Source organism: Bos grunniens, chromosome 24, assembly GCF_055505025.1.
Source record: "Bos grunniens cultivar Pamir isolate PY7600 chromosome 24, Bosgru_T2T1.0, whole genome shotgun sequence".
Classification (NCBI taxonomy): Eukaryota; Metazoa; Chordata; class Mammalia; order Artiodactyla; family Bovidae; genus Bos; species Bos grunniens.
Genome location: NC_141188.1, coordinates 49265422 through 49288344, shown reverse-complemented (window position 1 = coordinate 49288344; position 22923 = coordinate 49265422). Strand labels below are relative to the sequence as shown.

General features: G+C 51.8%; 1 protein-coding gene across 5 annotated transcripts in view; it reads left to right on the top strand.

Annotated features, from left to right (window-relative positions):
• The window catches only part of ZBTB7C (zinc finger and BTB domain containing 7C), a 153032-nt gene that overhangs the window by 117974 nt on the left and 12135 nt on the right, over nucleotides 1-22923 (top strand). For all 5 annotated transcript variants that reach the window (XM_086373419.1, XM_086373418.1, XM_086373421.1 and 2 more), the window contains one exon: nucleotides 19218-20423. In XM_086373419.1, the coding sequence (XP_086229545.1) occupies nucleotides 19234-20423 (1190 nt within the window). In that variant the 5' untranslated portion in view covers nucleotides 19218-19233. The remainder of the gene's footprint in view (nucleotides 1-19217; nucleotides 20424-22923) is intronic.

Genomic DNA, 22923 nt, shown 5'->3' with positions numbered 1-22923 from the left:
TGTTGCTCTCCTTGGCTGCACAGGGGCACAGCGTGCGGCGGGTGACGTTGCTGGAAGGGCCAGGCTTACCCAGCATCTGCTGCAGACTGAGAGCTTTGTTATTTATGTTCCTGGGTCATCTCTTTCTCAGAAGGTCAAGGCGATGCTGACCACTTCAAGATGACGAGGCCGTGGGTGCTCAGTGAGTCGCTGGACGAACATGCCAGATGCCTGCGGGTGTGAAGCTCCGCACTCCATCCTGTGCTGGGTAGAGAGGAGCAAACCATTCTTACTGTCGAGGAACTCACATTCCAGCCCTGAGGGGTGGAGAGCTCACCTTTTTAAAGATGAGGATCCCTTTCTGAAGCTCAAAGCATTTCATGGACCTCTGCCTGGCTCCACCTGGCTCTTGTGATTCAGTAATGTTTTTATGTGTCTTTGGGTTGAATCTGTCACAATCCCATCTGCTCGCATTTGAAAACTGGCCAAATGCGTGTGTGTTGCAAAATAGTTTGTTCAACATACTCATGGAGTAGGAGCTTCTTATGTGTCTGAAGACCCTCTGCCCTCATCTCCAATAGCCTGAGGGGCTTAACTGATGAATGCTCAGGACAGTTGGAGGGAGACTGGGGGCTCGGACTGTTGGAGAAGGTGAGGGCCTCCCTGACAAAGGTAGGGAGGAAGCCACGGGCTCCAAGGTTGGAGAGCATAGAGTGGCGGCCTCCGTTATAGACCATGGTGAATGTCGGGGCGAAGAGAAAAAGGAAGGGACAGAACTTCCTGGGGGATGTAAGTAACCTAGCTTTTCTCAGCATTTGTCCATTGTCCGTTTTAGGAAACCTTCGTCACTACCCTTCTTTCTGATGAGTTTTGCATCAGGAGACACGTTGTTCCTTTTACAATTTTAATAACCGAATCTTTGTAAATTGCCTATAGACATTTCCAAGGGGTCCTGCTCTTCTCCCTGGGTGGACAGTCCCTCCGCCTGTGGAGGCCAGAGCAGGGTCACACTCCTGTCCCTACCTTGTCCAGTCCCACCCCAGCCCCTCCTAATGCCGTGGCTGCTTGGTCAGCACCTTTCAGGCACCTGGGATTGGACTGGGGACATGCTTCTCTCCATTCCTGGCAGCCCCCTCGCCCCATGGGTTATGGGGATTCCTGACACCCAGAGCTCATCCCGCAGCACCCCCTGTGGTCTCTCTACCCCTATCCTGACCCCCCACTCTCAGCACCTCACATCCGAGTGGCTTCTCCCTCCTCTCCCCCAGGTTGATCACAGTCACACCCACTTTCCAGCTGCATCTCTACGTGGTAGGAGCTGGCAGAGAGGGAGGGCAAGCACCTAACCTCAGGAGGAGGTGGTGCCTAGGCCAGGTCCGAAAGGATGAGCTGAGTTAGCACACTAAAGGTGGAGGTCGGAGAGGGGGGCACTAAGGAAGTTGACAGGCAGCAAGGCTCTGGCAGCAGGGACAAGGTGGTGGAAGCCGGACATGCTGGCTCTGGTTGTTGGAGGCAGACAGAAGGCAAGGTAGGCAGGGCCCACATGGTGGATCCTGGCACCTGTACTGGGAGCTGGTAGCGAGAATCGATTCACTTCTGAATAAGCGACAGCAGGAATGGAGAGGAGAGCCCAGGTGATGAAGATGGTGCAGGAAGAGCACATGATGTTGGGAGCAGGGGATCGAGAGAGAGAGAGAGAGAGAAACTGAGACACGGTCCCAGCCCAGGTCTGAACCAGAATGGCCAGCAGTGGCGGCAGGCAGAGGATGGACTCCCGGTTCCTGCGCAGTCAGCTCCTGACTCTTCTCTCTTCCAATGACTGCAGCCTATTTGTTTGTTTCTTCCCCCTTGTGCTTCCCCTGCTGGCATGAACTCCCCAGAAAAGCTAAAAATGCATCTCATCTGACCCAAATCAGAGGGTGGATGAGCTGGGGCTTTATTACACACTGGTTAAAACGGGTCTTGTGGGAGAGGATGGGCTCCGTTATAATTGTATCTTTGGTCACCTCCACCCACCCAGCCAAGAAACTGGTGGGGCTGCCTCTGTTTAGACACCGTTTTACAAAAGGGCTCCCCTCCTCCCTTCAGCTCTTTTGGGTTAGTCTGGAAAACTCAGGCCTGGGAAAGAGATGGGAGGAGGGAGGGAGCAGAGGAAGGGTCATGTCCTCCCACCCAGCTCCTGTAGGGAGAAGAGCCTGGGCGGGTTTGGAGATGTGTCTCTGGGGTCTGGGGTGGCAGCTCCAGAGGGACTAGGGGGTGGGAGCGGGGCTTCTTAAAAGCAGTAGCAGCAACTCCCTTGGCAGTATTTCTCTTTATGATTCTCGAACTTCTAAATTGTTCTTTGGGCTGAGGCGTACCATCTATTTAGAACTGAGCATCAGAAGTGGGGGCTGTTACTCCAGCTTTGAAAGGAATATTTTTGGAAAGGGTGTGGAGCCAGCATTCAGTGGCATTAGTAAGAAGTAACAGCCCTTTCCAGGTCCCCCTCCCGCTCAGTCCCTCTGGGAGACCCCTGGGGTGAATCATGACGGTGACTCACTGTGGAACACTCGGGAATGTTCACGAGTGCTCCCACGTGGATGCTCCAGTGTGAGCGTGAGCTGTGGATCTCAGGTGCTGGGTTTGCAGGTATTCTGTGCAAGTTGAGTTGTTTGCATGCTTATAAGGCTACTAGTCAAGCAGGAAAAATCGTGCATTCATGTCCTGTGGCCTTTCAGTTACATACTCACCTTCTCTTCGCAAATAGGAAGTCAGAAAATGATTATTGGTCTCACCCTTTGTTCCCAGACCTCACTAGGCATGATGGGAGATATGCAGGAATTGTAAACCACATATGTTTCTTGTTTCTTGAGGAAGTAAGATTATATAAGATTAAACAACACTGTGTGTGTGTGTGTGTGCGCGTTCTCAATCACTCAGTCATGTCCAACTCTTGGCAGCCCCATGGACTGTAGCCGACCAGGTTCCTCTGTCCATGGGATTTCCCAGGCAAGAATAGTGGAGTGGGTTGCCATTTCTTTTTCCAGGTGATCTTGCTAACCTAGGGATCGACTCATGTCTCCTGCATCTTCTGAATCGGCAGGCAGATTCTTTACCACTGAGCCACCTGAGAAGCCCAAATAAGATTATATGTGAAAAGCCAGTAAAGACAAGGGCCAGCAATAAGGTCCTAACTCCTGAGGGATCGGGGGTGGTGAGAGGAATGTACATTAGTCAGCTGTTGGTGTGTAACAAAAATGCTCCCAAACTTGAGCAGCTGAAAACAACACTAAACACTTATTCTCATGATTTTATAGTCAGAAATTCAAGAGCAGCTTAGCTGGGGAGATCTGGCTCAGGTTTCCCAGGAAGTTATAGTCAGGACACTGATTGACTGGGATCATGTTAACTGATTAGGATTAAAAGACCTGCTTCCAAGATGGCTCACTTAGTAGCTGGCAACTTGGAGCTGGTTGTTGGTGAGGTCTCAGTTCCTCCTTACTTAGACCCCGCCATAGGCTGCTTCTGCATTCCCCAACATCAGCAGGAGTACCCAGAGAAAGCAGGGCAAAAGTGGCAATGTCTCTCATCACTTAGTTTTGGAAGTCTCACATCATCACTTCCCTGGCCACACCAACCAACCCTGATACAATGTGGGAGGGAATTCACAAGCTTTGAATACCAGAAAGTGAGGTTCTTTGGGGGCCATCCTGACATATAATGAAATAAATGGAAATGGGAGCAGGGGAGCAAGAGAGAGAGAGAAAGGGAGACGCGGTCCCAGCCCAGGTCTGGACCAGGACCAGGAGGGCTTTAGGTTTGCCTTAGGTAACAGACGAAGGGTATTAGGCAAGAAGTGAGACTCAACCATAGTCTTGAAGAGACTGTTGACAAGAGACGTGGCCCTGGAGGTGTGGCAGCTTAAAGCAACAGGCACAGGGCTGGAATGAGCATGGTGTGTTTTGAGGGCAATGCACAAGCCAGCTTTAAAGAGAGGTTCCATGTCAGAGAGCACTGGGAAATAAAGTCAAGACCAGATAATGGAGGCCTAGGATGGGCAGACTGGAATGGCGAGATCTCTTAAATAAAGGGAGTCATCAAGAGTTCTGCAGTGCAGACATGACCAGATCCAGGTCGGGAGGCTCAGCCTCTTCCTGTCTGGGTGCCTTGAATGAGTCCCTTTAATCCTTTAGAGCTCAGTAGTCACACCTGTAAAATGGGAATGATGAATGAGTTAATAACTGTGTAATAGGTGTTGACCGGAAAGCAGTCAGGTTTTGATTATCATGAGGATCATCATTTGCAACCAGACCTTCCCAAGGTTCTTGAAGTTCAGAAGGTGCCAAAACAACCTCCTGGCTCCTTCTCCCTATGTTCTCTGTTGCTATATGATAAATGTTGGACTAACCAACATTGACCTCCTGAGGCTGAAACTGTGGGCTTTTCTACTGTTAGAAAACCACCCCTCTGTATAACCTGCCTTTCTAGCCACAGGAACAGTGCTGTGTCATAGGCAGATTCTAGTCAGACCATAGGCCCCTCCTAATATCCTACAATTGTATCCTACAGGACTTGATGTCAGCCAAAGCCTGTTCTCATTCAGTTCTTATCTGATCCTCACAACCACCAATGGGGTAGATGGCCCAATGTCATTAACTCCATTTTACAGACAGAAAAACAGATCAATTAGTTGAAAGGCCCCAGAAAAATCAGTAGTGATCAGACATTACAAAAAATCCCGAAGAGTTTGAGAGTTTTGTGAAAGAAGGGAGAGCATTTAATCATTCAACCTTTTTAATAGCAATGGTTTTAATATTCAAATACCACCCAAGAGTACATATAGGAAAATTAATTACCTTCTACCCCTCACTGGCAGCTCTCCAACACCGCCTCAGAAAGACCTAGTACCCAGTTTTTAATGTGTCTTTCTAAAGACAGCCCATGCATCTACCAAAAGATATGTACTTGTGGTCATCTTTTTCTTTCCAAACATGGTAACAAATCACACTCTGTGTTGCAGTTAAATCTTAGAGCTATTCTCCATACATCCACATTCAGATATGTCTCATTCTTTTTAGTGGTTGCATAGTACTCCATGATGTATCCAGCTAGCGCTCCATTGATGAATACTGATACTTCCAGTCCTTGGCTATAGGAACAATACTGCAGGGATCAGCTTTGTACCTATGTTAGTTACATGTGATAATGAAACCAATATTTATAAGGGAAATTTCTTGATCATCAGAGTTAAAATCTCTCTGTAATCTTTATATCTTTAATCCTGAGTGATGCTGAACATTTTTCACATATTTAAAAGCTACTAGTATTTCTTTTTCTGTGATCTCCTTGTTTGGTTTTCTTTTTTTTTTTTTTTTTTAGCTAAAACGGTTTTTGCAATTTTCCAGCAAGGTATAGGTCTTTTCCTGATTTAATATAAGCTTTTGCTATAACGGAGATTAGCCCTCATCATATGTTTTGCAAATATTTTTCCCAGATTATTTATTTCTTACTTAGAAGAGCACTTCCCTTTGAGATGATAAAACTATTTTCTGATTTTTTTCATGATTCTTTTTAAAAATTCTAAAATTGTTGCTGTACCCATCATTTGCTTTGGTATAAGGAGTGGGGAAGGGGTCTGAATTTTGTTTCGTTTGTTTCCTACATGATTGGCCAGTTGTCCCCATCCTATTTATTGAAAAATCCATCTTAAAATAAAATTGAAATCCCACCTTTACTATTTGCTAAGTTCACATGTATATAAATTTGTGTGTGTCTGTTTATGGGCATCATCTTGATCTGTCTCTCTGTTCATGATCCAGTATCAAATATTCTATTTTTATGACTTTATAATGTGTTTTCATATCTGGTAAGGCTGGTCCCCTTACTCCCATTAGTCATCTGTTTTAGAAATCTCTTGGCTATTCTTAAGTGCCTATTTTTCCATGCGAACTTTAGAGTTAGCTTATCTAATTTCAATAGAAATTCTGCTTGATATTTTTATTGGGACCATATTGCATTGATTGAACTATTTAGAGGGGAACTGGCATGTTTACAGTATTATAGCTCCCTATCCGAATGCAGCTATACTTTCTGTTTAAAGAGTGCTTGAGTCATGTTTTAAAACTCTCTTTATATGGACCTTACACATTTCTTATAAGCTTATTCTTAGGTGTTATATCTATTTCCTTTGCCAAGTAAATGGGATCCTCTATGTTTTTGAGCTTGTCCATTGTTTGTATAGGAAAGTATCCAGTAATATCCTCTGCAAATAATGATGTTTTTCACCAACTCTTTTCTAACTCTTTAACCTTGTATTTCTTCAACATTTTTGATCTTGAGACTTCAAAGAGGGACCAGACTTCCGAGATACGAAGAAATTGCTAAGCCTGTTCTGGCGCTTTTTTTTGGCTTTTTTGGGCTGGGGACTGACGGATGGGGGGAGGGTGGGGGATTCTTGTCCCTTGAGAATATTTTCACTGTAATTTATGGTAGTCTGGGGACCAAAACCCTCAGTGCAAATGGATGATGAACGGTGGTGGTCGGGAGATGGGGGATGGGACAGTTAACTTTGTAAGGTGCGGACAGACACCCTCCCCAGAGGGTGTGAAAGCGTCCTGCCCTTGGTGCCAGCTGGGGCTTGTGGACTTGTGGGACGCATTTGCGGCTGACCCACTATGGCAGAGGGGAGGACAGCTCTCGTCCCCTGAGATGTGCCCTGGAAACCGACACGAGGGAGGCTGGACTCCAGGGACTGTGCTCAAAAGCGGGTGTTTGCTGTATGCCCTCAAGGAGTCCCTCCATCACAGCTGCCTGATGCTGGGGTTCTGCCCAGACCTCCACCTACTGGCTCCCACATCCCCAGTTGTAGGACCCAGCCCACACCGGGTTCCCTCTTGGTCCATATTTTTCCTTAATATTTTGCTGTGGGTTATTCTTGTGTGTGTGTGTGTGTGTGTATGCGTGTGCGTGTGTGTGTGTGTGTGTCAGTCACTCAGTTGTCTCCGACTCTTTGCAATCCCATGGACTGTACCCTGCCAGGTTCCTCTGTCCGTGGAATTCTCCAGGCAAGAATACTGAAGTGGGGTGCCATTCCCTTCTCCAGAGTATCTTCCCAACCCAGGGATTGAACCTACGTCTCCTGCCTCTCCTGCATCGGCACGTGGATTCTTTACTGTCTGAGCCACCAGGGAAGACTGTGGGTTATTCTTACTGGTCAGGAAAGCCAGAAGCCCCTCAAAATTAGATGCAAGGTCTTGTTCAGAGCCCCGTACAGCATGAAGCCCCAGGCAAGCTGTGGCAAGTGGTCAGTGTTTGTGAATTGATTCCCATTCTGTGACTGAACCACTTGTGACAAGAGTTTCCACTCACATCCTAATTGGCCTTTCTTTGGGCACGGCTCCTGGAACCCAACAGCCGAAAGTTGTGCAGTGGGCAAGCGGGAAAATTACAGCCGAGGAGGGACTGGGCTCAAGTGTAAATAAGAAAAGGAAATGCTTGGACTTTCTCAGTGCAATAAAAGTTCTATATAATAATATTATATGGAACTGTGCAATTACGCCCGAAAATTGCAAGCTTCCAGTTTGTCCTCCCAGCCAAATGCCAGGCAGTTCTCGTGGCGGATGGCGTCTGCTTGGAAGAAAAGTGCAAGTTTTGAGGCAAATCTGAGGTTTCACTTCCTTTGGAAAACACAGGCAGGGGTGGGATCTGGAGGCCATCCGGCTGGGCCACTCATCCGGGTCTTATCTCCAAATCGAGGTGGACGGGGCAGGGAGGTCAAGGTGGCTCTTAAGAGCTGAGGCGTAACTAGGACATCTTATACCTGGACGAAGCCTGGGAGAGTGATCCTGCCCTCCTCTGCCCTCGGCCCCCTCCCCCAGGAGCTTCTCCTTACCTGGTCCCCCTCCCCCAGGATGGGTTGGAGCAGGCAGAGGGGCAGGGGTGTGGCTCTGAGCAATGGGTCAGAAGATACCCGATCCTAGCCAGTTTCCAGCCACCCTGCCCTGCCCCGCCAGGACTGCCTGTTGCTGACCCCTCCTCAGACGCAGTGCCAAGCAGATTTCTCCCCCGATCCAGACACTTCCCTGACTTCCTTCCCCCGGCCTCTTACACAGGGGTGCGGGTGCATCTGAGGTCTCCTCTCCCTGCCATGGCTTCCTCAGTGGAGTCCCCGCCCTGACCCCAACAGAGCCTCTGCCCCTTGGCTCCGCCCCGAGGGGCCCTGTCCTCACCTCTGGGCCAGTTCTGAACTCGGCTTCTTCCTCTCCCAGTTTTCTGTGAGTTCTTTAGGAATTCCATCCATCATTCTCGTCCCTGTTTCTCCAGCCCCAAATGGGTAAACTCTGCTTAGGAAATCTGGGGCCCAAAGGCTTGGGTTCCAATCCCGACTGTCTCAGTTTCTCCGTTTGAAACTGGGTTTTGCAGAGTAAAGATAAAAAGAACCTGCCTGCAATGCAGGAGAGCCAAGTTTGATCCCTGAGTGGGGAAGATCCCCTGGAGAAGGAAATGGCAACCCATTCCAGCATTCTTGCTTGGAGAATCCCATGTAGCCTGGAGGGCTACAAAGAGTCACAAAGAGAAACGGGGTCACAAAGAGTCGGACACAACTGAGCGGCTATCGAGTGCAAGAATCTACGTACTGTATTTAGGTCAGCGACTCATACCAAGCGAAACACCCGGCACTCGAGGTATGTCTCCATGGCTAGTTTAATCTCCATGGCTAGCGTCATTCTGTCGATAGCTGGAGGAATCTCAGAAGCAACCCTCTGTCTCCATATGTCACATCTCTGGCAAGCTGGGTGCCTGTCTGTCTCCCACGCTCCCCACACAGGGCCTGTAGGATTGTTTATAATGAATGAGGGCACATTCTGGGGAAGCAACTTCCAGACCCTGCCCTGGCCACTGCCCTGGCCAACTTCCAGACTCCAGGCCTATCCCTGGTCACTGTCTGAGAGCTGGGAAGATAAACGCAGAGTGGGCCTCCTCGCCCTTCTTCCAGGGTGTGCAGACGGAACGTATCATACATCTTCTATCAACTGGTCACGTGTCCATCATCCTGCCTGGTGTGGTCAAATTCTAATCCCCTCCTGACCTTGCAGATAGAACACTTGTCCTCTGAAAGCCCATTGTGAGTGCACAGTATTTCCCTGTATAACCTGGCAGTGTCTCTGAGACACCTGGGGTGAGGATGGGGGTGGGGGGGACTGAATCAGGAAGTCCACCATCTGGTACAACAGCCCCAAGACTGCAGAAGCTGAGCTGTTCATGCCCTCAGAATCCAGAGATCCACCCTGGAACCTAAAGACTGAAGTGGGTCAGCTGGAGGATGCCATAGCACCAACAAGGGACCTTCACAGCCTCCTGGTCTCACTTAAAAGAAGCTGCAGCTCAGAAAGGGCATGTGGCCAGTCCAGGATCACCAAGAACTCAGCTGTAGAGCAGAGATGAATTGTCAGTGCAGACTAGAATTGTACCTCCTCCCCCAAAGCATTGTCGCCCCCTCTGCCGACTGCACACCTGGGCATGTCTCAGCACCTCCTCTTCAGGCCCTTTCCCAGAATAGAGCTCTGGCCCTCTCACCTGGACCAGCTTCCCTTCTCCCACCGTCAAGTTCCCTGGTTCGGCAGCAATGGGCAAAGTGCAGGGCGCCCTGGGTGCACAAGTCAAGGTGGCCTGAAGCCAGGGCGAGCTCAGGCAGGCCAGCTGTGCAACCACTGTGGTGCCTTTTAAAAGAAACACTAAAATATATCCCCAGGAAGGGTTCAAATAAGTGGGGACTCTTAATCTGCTCCAAGCACAACTCCTTAAATAATTCACACAATCTAAACCGTACCCACTCCTCTGCAGGAGACAGCCCCTTTGGGCAGGAATGCTAAGAGAATAGGACTCCCGGGGGGCTCCTGTGTGGCCCCCGCCCCCCACCCCCCGTGAGCTCATGGCTGTGGGGAGCACAGCCCACCAGCCTGCCAGCAGGGATGCCCGGAGAAGGCAGCAGAGGCAGCTGGGATTCTGAAACTCAGTAACCTGGGGCCGAGTGCTGTTTATGGGAAACAAGTGATTTATTTTATTATCCAAATTTTCAGCGGTTTAATAAGGTTTAATAAGCCTCCCAAGGAGTTTTCTGGCTCGGGAAATCGCCTGTAATAAACACAAGTAGTAAATCCTTTATCCGAACATAAAGAGGTGTGCAGTACTTCTTAAAAGAAAACAAGTCTTTCCCCTCCACCCCGCCCTGCCTCTCTCTCTAATAAATAAAGGATGAATAAATGATTAAAGAACAACCATCTGAAGGGATACCACTTATTTGTCCAGCCCAGATTCCCATGGCCAACCCAGGCAGCACAGAGAACCCTCCCCACAGCAGTTCGGGTGGTCTCAGCCCCCACAGCCTTGCTCCAGGCCACACTGCCCTTAGACAGCCCAGCCCAAGGGGCACAGCAGGGGTGCCCCCGAGTATGGCCTCAGGGATGTGTGAGCTCGGCCTCTGTCACTTGACCTCGCTTCCCTTTTGTTCCTTGGTCTGTAAAATGGGTATCGTACAGGCTTCACCTGCCACCATGAAGGTGAAAGTGCTTTGAAAAGTAGTAGTAGTAGTGAAAGTCACCCAGTCGTGTCCGACTCTTGCAACCCCATGGACTGTAGCCCACCAGGCTCCTCTGTCCCTGGGATTCTCCAGGCAAGAATACTGGAGTGGGTGGCCATTTCCTTCTCCAGGGGATCTTCCTGACCCAGGGATCGAACCCAAGTCTCCTGCATTGCAGGCAGATTCTTTACCGATTGAGCTATGAGGGAAGCCCCACTTTGAAAAGTAACAGGCTCCAAGCCACCCCTTGAGGGAGGGGATGGGGGCAGAGGCCCCAGCACGCCCACTTGGAGTTCACCTAGATGCTGTGAAGAACAAGTTCCTCTGGAAGTGGGAGTGTTAGTCATTCAGCCATGTCTGACCATTTGTGGCCCCATGGACTGTAGCTCGCCAGGCTCTTCTGTCCGTGGAATCCTCCAGGCAAGAATACTGGCCTGCATTGCCATTCCCTTCTCCTTTCACTTTCACGGGATGCTGTGAAGAGCAGGTTCCTCTAGGGGGAGATTAAACAGCTCGGACACTCAGGTGCCCCGGACCCACCTCGGGACCAAAGCCCAGGAGGACAGCTGCCCCTTGCTGTTTGTCGCCCATCACTCCAGCTGCCCTCTGGGGTACCGCCCAAGTCTGTCCCGAGTGTGCCTCATCCCTATACAAACGTGGCTCGTGTCCTCCCTCCAAACTCCCACGGGGCTCCTAGACCTCGTTCTGATAACAACCAAACCCGTGTGGGGTGTGGAGGGGTAATGATGGTGAGGGTCGGGGTAAAAAGAGATAGATGCCACAGGAGACAGTGGGCAGGGCGTGGGTGACAAGTCATGGGGTCTGGGGTCTCTGTCACTTCCTTACCTTGTTCTGTGACCCTGGGTGGGTCATTTCACCAGCACAAGCTTAGGTTTCTCACCAGCACGTGGGCCAAATAATTCCTTCTGTACCCGGGGATCCTAAGAAAATGTATAGAGGAAGGTGAGTGTGCCCCACAAACACGCAGCATGGTAAGTCAGGGGCTTCGGACAGCAGTAAGGCGGGGACTCGAATATCTGGTCTCAGGAGCAAAAGCTCAGGCCCCCCAGGAGTCGGGATGTGGGGAGAAGCCCTCTGTGTGGGGTCAGGAACACAGGAGTGCCTGCCTGCCAGGCTGGCCTCTGCCCTTTCACATGGTGTGCTGTGAGTGGAGGGGTCAGGCATTGGCGGGGGTGGGGGGGTGAGCAGGCAGAGAATGAGGGGGCACGACCATGTGTGTCAGAGAGGGCCCCCATTCCAGCTGTCGGAGAGCATCTGGCATGGCCGTCATCGTTGGCAGAGGAGGGAAACCCAGAGCTCATTTCACAGAAACCAGGCAGCTCCAAGCCCTGGGCCCGAGGCTGAACTGGGGACCGCGGGCTCCAGGCATGTCTTAGCAGGGTGGCAGGGCAGGTGGGGCAGCCCTCTGCTGGAGGTGCTCTGGGAGGCGGGGCGCAGGCTGGAAGTAGAGGAGGCCCTGCCCAGCCTTCCAGCCCACATGTCTGGCCCCAGCCTCTGGGGCATTCCAAGGCCGAGGGGTGTGGCTGCTCTGCTTAGGGGAACTGCCAAGGTAGGGTGCGCCCAGCAGGGCTTCATGGGGCCGGCCAGCTGCTTGGGCCAGGCCTCCCTGCCCTGGCCCTGCCCTGGCCCACCAGCCCCTGGCAGGTTTCTGTGCCTATACGGACCACAGAGACGCTAAGAACCTGCTCAGAGGAGGCAGCCAGCTGCTACCTAGCCTCATTCTCAAATCTGGAAAAGAATCCACATGCCTTCTCTGACCCTACAGAACCCTACCCTTGCCCTCCTGGAGACACTGATTCTGCCAGGCCTGGGCAGGGGAGGGGCTAGAGGCTGGAGAGGGGGGCACTCTCAGGGCAGAAAGAGCCTGCCAGCTGGGGCCAGTTCGCCATGGGGCAGATGGAAACATCATTCTGGGCCCCAGATTTGCTCACCTGAGCGTGATTCAAGGAGGTGCTGGATTTGTGCATCACAACAATAGAATTGTCCTGAAATTCACATCACTGAGGCAACCATGGAGGACAGGAAAGAGATGGGACTGGAGTAGAAATCAAGCTGTGACTCAGGGCAAATGACTCAGCCTCTCTGATCCCCACCAAATGGGAATCGTAATAAGGATGAAATGAACAGATAGAAATACTTTAGGAATGATAGGGTTCTGTTCAAATATCAGGTGTCCCTAAAGCAGAGGATTGGGGCTGCCCACCACCTTCTGTAGGGACTTCCCTGGTGGCTCAGATGGTAAAGCCTCTGCCTACAATGCAGGAATGAAAGTGAAAGTGAAGTCGCTCAGTCGTGTCCGACTCTTTGTGACCCCATGGACTGTAGCCTATCAGGCTCCTCCTTCCATGGGATTTTCCAGGCAAGAGTGCTGGAGTGGATTGCCATTTCCTTCTCCAGGAGATCTTCCCAACCCAAGAATCGAACCCGGGTCTCCCGCATTACAGGCAGACGCTTTACCGTCTGAGCCACCAGGAAAGCCCCGGGTTCAGTCTCTGGGTTGGGAAGATCTCCTGGAGAAGGAAATGGCAACCCACTCCATTATTCTTGCCTGGATAATCCCACAGATGGAGGCACCTGGCAGGCTACAGTCCATGGGGTCGCAAAGAGTCAGACACGACTAAGTGACTCACTTTCTTTCTTTTCTTACCACCTTTTGTGACTTTAAGCCTCTCCCTACCATGTATTTGAACCAACCTTGTTCATTCAGCATCTGCCATGTTCCTGCTTGATAGCATCCTGGTAATGATACAGACATATAAGAGACAAACTCTGCCCTGGAGCAGATGAGAGCCATGCAATTACTTCCCCAGTTCCCAGATAAGCAAACTTGAGAGCAGCAGGAGTGTATACAAAATTTACCCATCCCTGCACTTCATGTTCCTAGTAAAGCCAGCCCTAGAACATGGGGCACCTACCAGCCAGGCAGCCCCACACCTGGCTGGGGGCACAAGCTTGGGCATCAAAGCATCTAGCTCTAGTTCTAGCTCTGATACTAATGTGCTGTGTGACCTTGGGCATCAGCTCCTCTCTGTGCCTCATTTTCTTCATCTGTAAAATAGGCATAAAGTTTCTACCCACCTTGCCTGCCTCTTTGGGTTAGGAGTCCATGAGACAGGACATATGGAAGGACCTTGGATGATCATGATGTCCTCCACATGCCAGGGTAGCCCTGGGAGTGTCTTTGGGAGAGGTGATTAAATAGTGTGATCTCTGCAAAACTATACAGAAAGCAAAATTAGTTCCTGGTATGATCCTGTCTCCCTCTGCCGAGACCCCTGTTAGGACTCTGGTCCCTCCTGGACTTCATAATTGCCAGCAGTGGTTGAGCACCTCCTCTGTCCGAGCAGCACTGACCTCATTTGATCGGCCCAGCCACTCTATGGGGTGGACATTATTATCATCCCCACGATCAGATAAAGAAACTGAGCTCAGGAGGGTGATACTAAGTGCCCGAGGCCAGAAGTGACCCAGGACGTCTGAAAGCAGGGTCCTCACTCTCCACCTCCCATCAGAAGCCCCCTGTGGTCAGATGGCCATCAGCCAACTTCAGGCACATGCTGGCTGAGAGCAAGTTCTTGTGAGAGCCTGCTCGGTACCCAGGTTCAACACACTTTCAGAGGGGACTCTAGAGATCCAAAGTTTTCCAGATCCAAATGCTATGGGGCTGGTCCTTCCTGCCTCTCTGCCCAACAAAATCCTCTCTATCTTTCACAGCTCAGAAGGGGCCCCTCCTCCTGCAAACCTGCTTGGATCCCCCAGCCCACAGGGGTCTGCTATCTCCCTGTCCTTATTTTTCATGTGCCCTCAGCCCTGAGTCCCCCAGGCCTCCATGGGTCTCAGGCCCCCTGGTGCACACCCCTCAGCTCTGTCTCTGATTAAATCTCTAAACCTCTGACAGGTAGGGTCCCAACCCTCACTCCCATATGGACTTTGTAGGAGCAGCATGGTAAAGAGGAATGAACATGAGCTTTGGTACCAAAGCAGCCAAGTTCAAATCTTGGCTCAGACACTGTGTCTGCCATTGGGCAAGTCACTCACCCTCTCCATACTCTTTGCCGCCAAATTGGAAGTGATGATAAAAATGTGTACCTTTCAGGGTTGTGTTGGGTGAAGAAGGATTAGAGGTTCAATGGCAGACATGTTACAGGCACTTGATTAATGGTAGCTGTTATTGATTGTTATTAGAAATGTTGGCCTGCTTGCTTGAATGATAGGGTTATTAGAATAGGACACAAATGAAAAACAAAAATTCAAGTCAAACTCAAAAAATTAGTTCTGGAGGACTTCTAGAGCCAGGTTTTTCAATGCATTTCTGAAGTCTAAGGCCCTCTCTCTCCAAAGGCTCCACCTCCATCTCGTCTCCATTCCTATCGTAGGAGCAGGCCCTCCCCTTCTTTCGCTGGTGAGTTGAGGGCATGATGAAGCTCCCTGTAGTGGAAGGGGACAGGTAGAGTACCTGAGGCAAGTGATATTCTCATGCTGTAATGGAATAAACCTAGGCCAGAGCTGAGAAATGCTGCTCTTGCCAGATAAGCTATATGGGCACACCTTGGCTTCTAGAACCTTCCACTGAGGGCACATACCCAGGGGAGGCTGTGGTGGGCTTCACATCCTCTGGAATGGGGACCACACCTGTGCCCTTGCTCCATTTTCAAGCGCCTCTTTCCCCCTTTCTGTCCTCTGCCTTTATTTCTGGGCTCTATATTTTTTCTAGCCCCTTCCTACGAGCCTCTCCTAACTGTTAAGAGGTTTGGTTTTGCTTTTCGTGTGTGTGTGATTTTCTTTCCTGAGCATATTATTCTTGGAGACAGAGTACCTTCACTTGGGCCATGGGAGGGAGGGCCCGGGTGGGAAGGGGGGCTGGACGTTCAGTCCTTCTGGAACACTGCTGTCTGCAGACCCTCCAGGCATGGGAATCTCAGGGTCACCAGGGAAGCTTCTAGAGGGTAGGGTGGGGGCACTTCTCCCACAAAAGTCAATAAAACAGCAAGCCACAGCCCCCCTTCCCCTGCTACCTCCTGCCAGGAAAAACAGCCCCCACCTCCCAGCTCTATGGTTACTTCTGTTCCTCCAGGAGTGGGACAAAGACTCCAAACCATGCCACGGTGAGAAGTCACTGCTGGATAGACCAGCTTTCAAGTCCAGAGTCACCCAGGCCTATTGCCCCCCTCCTCATGGCCAGATTCCCTTTGTGCTTCTAGCTCCTCAAGGTCGTGTGTGCAGGTGTGCTAAATCACTTCAGTCGTGTCCAACTCTTTGTGACCCCATGGACTGTAGCCCGCCAGGCTCCTCTGTCCATGGGATTCCCCAGGCAAGAATACTGGAGTGGGTTGTCATGCCCTTCTCCAGGGCATCTTCCCAACCCAGGGATCAAACTCATGCCTCTTATGTCTCCAGCATTGGCAGGCAAGTTCTTTACCACCAGTGCCACATGGGAAGCCCCTCCTCACGGTCATGACTCCAGTATCAGATTTCCCCTGTCCATCCAATGACAAGATGAGAAAAGAGAAGCTCAGAGAGGTGGTGGGGCCTCTCAAAGTCACACAGCTGTGGTTCCTGACCCCCAGGCCCTAGCAGACCAGGCTCCCAAAGCTTGGGAGGCAGGACATGTCAAGTCAGGATGGTGCGATCCATCCCTTGGAGCGCTCGAGCGAGACCCTGACCACTCCCATCCCATCCAGTGGGTTCCCAACTCCTCTACTTAAGAACATGGGGATGAGTCTAAGGAATTGCAGGAATTTTTCCCTGAAAAACATTTCAAAATCATTTTTGTCTTTAAATGAATTAGCCCTTGGCAAGCAAGAAAACTTGCTTGAAAGAACTAATTTCTTGAGGTCTTACTGATTTGGGCTTTTAACAGTTGAGGGGGCGTTTCATTCACAAATGGCATTTTCAGAGGAAAAGGGTCCTCTGAGGGTCAGGACCCTGCTACCATTAGGGCAGCTTTGTGGGAATTAGAAAAAGGTATCATTTTCTCAATACATCTACTTCCATCTATCAAACAAGTGTCATAATATACTGATTTTGTTAGAAGATAGTATTTAACTGCCATTGCCAGAAAGTATCCTGATAAATATCACAGATCTATAATGTCTATGAATAGTCAATAGTGCCTCTGGATAGCCTGTTGTATCGTCTGTTATCTCCCTGGATTATCTGTTATCTATTGGTGTATAACAAATTACTCTAAAATTGAGCAACTGAAAACAAGAATAAACATTTACTATCTCAGAAGCAGCTTTGCTAAGTGGTTCTGAGTCAGTCTCTTTCATGAGGTTGCAGTGAGGATGTCAGGGGGCTGCTGTCATCTGAAGGCTTGACTGGGGCTCAATGACCCAGTCTCCTGGTGGTCACTCACACAGCTCAGCCCCTTGCCCTGTGGACCTTCCATAGAACTGTCCTGATGACATGGCAGCTGGCATCCCCCGGAGTGAGTGATCCAAGAGAGAGCCAGGCGGACACAGCAATGTCTTTTATGATTTTGCCAGCATTTGGTGTTGTCACTTCCTGTTACTTTAGCCACTCTGGTAGATGTGTGGTGCTCTCTTATTCCTCATTGGTGGATCTTGCTCCACCTTTTTCATAGTTGTTATGTCCCTGTAAGCTCTTTTAGAGCAGGGCCTGCTCTGTCTGCTCTCTGTGCATTCCCACACCCCAGGGCAGTGCCGCGTTCAGGAAGAAACCCAATGACTATTCAGGCAACGAACACATGGCCTGCAGGGCCTCTGGTCCTTTTTAAAAACAGCAGGAAAACAGCAAGGCCTTTGCTCTAGGAAATGGCTTGAACACCTGCCCAGGTGGGATTGCTCAGGGAAGGCTAAGGCCCTCCATCACCCATAGAGAAGCAGGGAGGAGGGGGCGGAGGCACCCTGACACCCTGATACCCCACTGGGTCCCTGGTGCCTCCAGGTCACTCGGGGCCCACATTGTGGGCCTGACACTTCTCCCTTGTCCCTTTCTGCTGCATCTGCCTTCTTAGGGCAGAAACACCCAGAAGATAAGTGTATGGGAACTCCCAGAGCTCTTGCCACTGAGCCGTGGGGCTTCCAGGCTTTGTTTTCCTTTTTCTTTTCTCCCCACTGTAACTGCACCCAGGGAAGGGCCAGGTCTTGGCTAGGATTTATCTATGGGCCATGACCAAGCTTTGCCCAGAGTAGCAGGGCCCTCCATGTCCTGGCATTAAAAATTAAGGTGGCTTGTTGTCCAAATTGACTCTGTTCTGCTCCCTGAAGGGAGTGGGTGCCTGCTGTCCTCTGCCCGGACTCCTCCTTCTGACCCCCCTCCCTCCTAGCAGCTATCCCTGGCCACACTGTGTTTAATGTATAGATAATCCTGATGTATCTCAGAAGAGGCTTCTCCCCACAGGGATATGTTTCCCTGAGAGTAACAGAATACTGACATGATAAATTAGCTAACAATGCACTTGAATTTAATACCAAATATAACTTGAATTTAACACTGAATATAAATATTTATCAAATGGCTCGAGATATACGTATGTAGGAGGTCACTGTTTTTTAAAAAACCAAGAATGGCAAGTGAAGGGAAACCTCATCGACTAAGATGAAGCCAGAAGTTGAGGGCAGAAGGCAAACCACGTGCTGTAAGACCCCCATTCCCTTGCAAAAAAGGGGTCACAAAATTGGTTTAAGGTTTCTAGTAACTGTGTCAGTTTGCTAGGGCTGTGATAACAAAGTACCATGGAGCAGGGCTTAAAGAACAAGACTGATTTTCGCACAGTTCTAGAGAGCTGGATCTAGTCCAAGATCAAGGTGTAGCATTCTCCATTTCCTTTGAGGCCTCTCTCTTCAGCTTGCTGTCTCCACCCGCCTCCACCGCCCCCTCCGCCCCATGTTCTCACATGGTCTCCCCTCTGGGGGTCATACTGCATAAGAGCCCACTCGTAGGACCCCGTTTTAACCTTAATTACCTCTTTAAAGATCCTACCTCCATACACAGTAACACTCTGACATCCTGGGGCTTGAGACTTCAACATGATGGAGCTGGACCGGGGAACAACTCAGCTACCATTAGCACTCCCGTTGTTAGTACAGCCACATCAGTAGCCAAAGCAGCAAAATGGGAGTCTGTGACAGGAGGCAGAGGATCTGTGAAATAAACCAAAGCTTTCTCCCAGCGGAAGCCCCGAGTCATGAGAGAAGACTCCCCCTTTGGCCCCTGACCGGCAGACGTGGTGGGAGTCAGGAGTGGCCCCCATTCCCGCAGCACACAGAGCAGCGGAGTCTCACGTGGCCGGCCAGCCTCGCGTTCGGGACTTGCACATTCCCAAAGTGGAATTTGGTGAAATCGTGACCGAGAGGAGATTCCATAGCCTTTGCTAAAAGGCAGGCGCCAGCTGCCTGATGAGGGGCCTAGCTTCCAGGGCCTTCAGGGTCCTGGGAAGAGCCCAGTAGTACCTTGAGAAGAGGCACTTGGGAGTGGGGCTCTGAGTGACAGGTTAGAGTGGGGAAAGCTGAGGAAGAGGGGTCAGCTTCCCTAGCAGAGAAGGAGGGAGGGGAGCCCCAAGCAAAGGCAGGTGTGGGATAGGAGAGCACCGCCTAGGCCCACCAGCCTGGCCTCTCTGGGCCAGGATCCCAGAGCTGGTGTCCCCTCCAGCCAGGTCCTCTAATTCAGTCTCTTCCTGTGTGTGCCCCTGCAGGGCTCCGGCTGAGAACATGGCCAATGGCATTGACGAGCTGATCGGCATTCCCTTCCCCAACCACAGCAGCGAGGTCCTCTGCAGCCTGAATGAGCAGCGGCATGACGGGCTGCTGTGCGACGTGCTCCTGGTGGTGCAGGAGCAGGAATACCGCACCCACCGCTCGGTCCTGGCCGCCTGCAGCAAGTACTTCAAGAAGCTCTTCACGGCCGGCACCTTAGCCAGCCAGCCCTACGTCTACGAGATCGACTTTGTCCAGCCCGAGGCGCTGGCCGCCATCCTGGAGTTCGCCTACACCTCCACGCTCACCATCACCGCCTCCAACGTCAAGCACATCCTCAACGCCGCCAGGATGCTGGAGATCCAGTGTATCGTGAACGTGTGCCTGGAGATCATGGAGCCCGGGGGGGACAAGGAGGACGACGACGACGACGAGGAGGACGATGATGAGGACGAAGAGGAGGAGGAGGAGGAGGAAGAAGAGGACGACGATGATGACACGGAGGATTTTGCTGATCAAGAAAACTTGCCTGACCCCCAGGACATCAGTTGCCACCAAAGCCCTTCCAAGTCGGACCACCTCTCGGAGAAGGCCTATTCGGACACACCCAGGGACTTCCCCGACTCCTTTCAGGCCGGCAGCCCGAGCCACCTGGGCGTGATCCGGGACTTCTCCATCGAATCTCTGCTGAGGGAGAACCTGTACCCCAAAGCCAGCCTCCCCGACAGGAGACCCTCCTTATCTCCATTCGCCCCGGACTTCTTTCCGCACCTCTGGCCAGGGGACTTCGGTGCCTTTGCCCAGCTGCCTGAGCAGCCCATGGACAGTGGGCCCCTGGACCTGGTCATCAAGAACCGCAAGATCAAGGAGGAGGAGAAGGAGGAGCTGCCCCCACCCCCACCGCCGCCCTTCCCCAACGATTTCTTCAAGGACATGTTCCCAGACCTTCCCGGGGGGCCGCTGGGCCCCATCAAGGCGGAGAATGACTACGGTGCCTATCTCAACTTCCTGAGCGCCACCCACCTGGGGGGCCTCTTCCCGCCCTGGCCGCTGGTGGAGGAGCGCAAGCTGAAGCCCAAGGCCTCTCAGCAGTGCCCCATCTGCCACAAAGTTATCATGGGGGCGGGGAAGCTGCCGCGGCACATGAGGACCCACACCGGGGAGAAGCCATACATGTGCAACATCTGCGAGGTCCGCTTCACCAGGTGCGCAGAGCTGCCTGTGGGGGCGGGGCGGGGCGGGGCGGGGCGGGCCGGGGGCGGAGCAAGGGCGGGGCTGGGGGCGGGGTGGGCGAGATGGGGCGGGGGCGGGCCGGGGCGGGGCTGGGAGGGCCGGAGGCGGGGCGAGATGGGGCGGGGCGGGCTGGAGGCGGGGGTTGGAGGGCCGGGGGCGCGGTGGAGAGAGTCGAGGGCCACCGGATGGAAAGCGGGCCACCGAGATGGGAAAGGACCCAGGTCAGGGGAGGTCCACCGGGGTCGTAGCCGCACAGCAAGCTCATTGTCATAGGTGCTGGGCATTACCAGGCGCAGTGATTTTCAAATATTTTCTCATATTACCCTACTAGGTGGAAGGCCAAGATATGAAATAGATCCGAGCAGAGCCGTCTGGTTAAGGCGGAAGTAGGGAAGCTCCCACTGCAGACCCAGGGAAGCCAGTTTGAAGCTCCCCAATAGCGTGCAGCAGCACCACCCTCCCCGCCCTTTTTTTTTTTATTTGGAGCACAGTCAGCATGCCAGGACCTCTCCTGAGTGGATTCCTCAGACTACCCCTCCCGCCACGTCCTGGAAGTCAGGGAGGGCCATGGCCTTTGTCCACAGATGGGTGATCTGTCTCCTAGTAGCTAATTAGCCACCCCTAAGCCCAGTTGGGAAATGGCAGGGCTAGGACTTGAACCTCAGTGAGACCCCCGGAGGCCCTTTCAGTCCTATATGGGGTCAGACCTTCAAGATGTGCCTCCTTTTATGAGGTCCCCCTTGACTGTCTGTGTTAGGAAGAGGGTTAACTTTATGCTGTTATGAAAGTGGAAATTTGAAATCAGTACATGATAAACCTTTCATCTTCCCTGGACTGTGTTCCATTCAGCACTCAAGTATTATATACCTTCTCTGCACAGCAATTTTTGTGATCCAAACTGACTGGTGGGATCCTTTGGGGTCCGATTTGTCCAGGGCTAGGTTTCGATGGGCCTCTTTGGGGGAGATAAGGTCTGTTGGTATCAATGGTGGTCACTGATGTGAGGCTGACCCTCACAGCCATGTCCACGGTGGGGAAGGTCCTGGTGAGTGCCCTGCATCAGGGCTTCGTCATTTCAGTGTGTCTCTCTGACGTGGACAGAGCCTGGTGGGATCTGCCCTGGGACGGTGACTTCCTAGTCCAGGTGTTGTTCCCACCCTGCCACTGTCCCCATCAAGGAACCCACCTGGAGAAACCCACACTGACCCCAGTGGCGCTGCTGCCACCCCATGTCCTCTTAGCAGTTTAGCTCTGGGAATTGCTGGGAGCTCATTCTTTTGCTTTTCCTCAGTGGACCCAAAGCTTCAGTTTTGAGGACAGACTACTGTGTTTTGAATCAGGTAGATTATCAAATCAGGGGCAATGCTTTGAGGGGAAAAACAAGATGAGTCCTGCTAAGTCACGAGACTCGCTCTCTCTGGTGGCTTGAAAACTCTATTTGAGGTTGCCAGCGAGGGTCAGGGAGTAGATGACAGTTGTGGAAACAGCTCTGCAGGCTCTTCCGGTGACTGCTTCAAAGGACAACTCTGATTGTTTCCAAGGTGGCCTTGGGTCCCCTCGCAGCTGCTGCTGTGAAGGAAACTCCAGCACACTCTCCCAGCTGCTCCAGGCTGACAATAAATGGAGAATTTCCAGGTGTAGAAGGGCAGGCCCCCCATACCTGGGGGTGTGTCCCCTTCCAGCCAACAGTGCTGACCTCAAGTGCTCACTTCTCTCATTGCTGCAGAGCAGCTAGACCCAAAGTCCCTAAGATTCACCCCCTCTCAGGTACTCCTCACTAAAGGCCCTGCCACTCTGATGTCACTCCCACCTCCCACCCTGCATTTACCTTAGATCCACAGAACACCTGAAAGGTTTCAAAAAAGCACAGGGATAACAGAAAGAAGACAAGCAAGAGCCCAGTCCAAATTCAAGTGTAGTTCATCCATCTAGCAGTCTGTGCCTCCAAGCCCAGCCCCTTGGGAATGGCTTTAAGACGTGGACAGTCTTCACAGGTCAGATCCAGAAAAGCCAGCCCCTGAGTCCTGCCATCCAGGCTCCACCTCCTTTGCTTGTCCCCTGAGCAGATGGTGGACACTGGGGACACCCCTCCCTGCAGGGGAGACCCAGGACTGTAACTTCAGTGGGAGGTGCTGCATCAGAGGGTACCCCACGGGATCCTGCCCCTCCCCCCACCCCACCCCCCAAGTCCCCATCTCCCTTCCCTCCCCCACTTTCCTCTGGGTCTTTCCCACAGTCCGCTTTCCATGAGGGCCATGTGGGGCTGAGTCCCTGCCTTCCCTAGGGAAAGTTTTTAACTTGGTCAGTCAAGACAGTCAGACTTCTCACCCTCTTGACACCAGAACATCCTCTGCGTGGGCCTTCTGGCCTAGCTAGCCTCCATGCGGGGTTACATAGGAGGGTCGCATTCCAGACCCTCCCTCCTAGCACATTCCTGCTGATCACTGAGGGTGGCCTCTGTGCCCGCTGGCG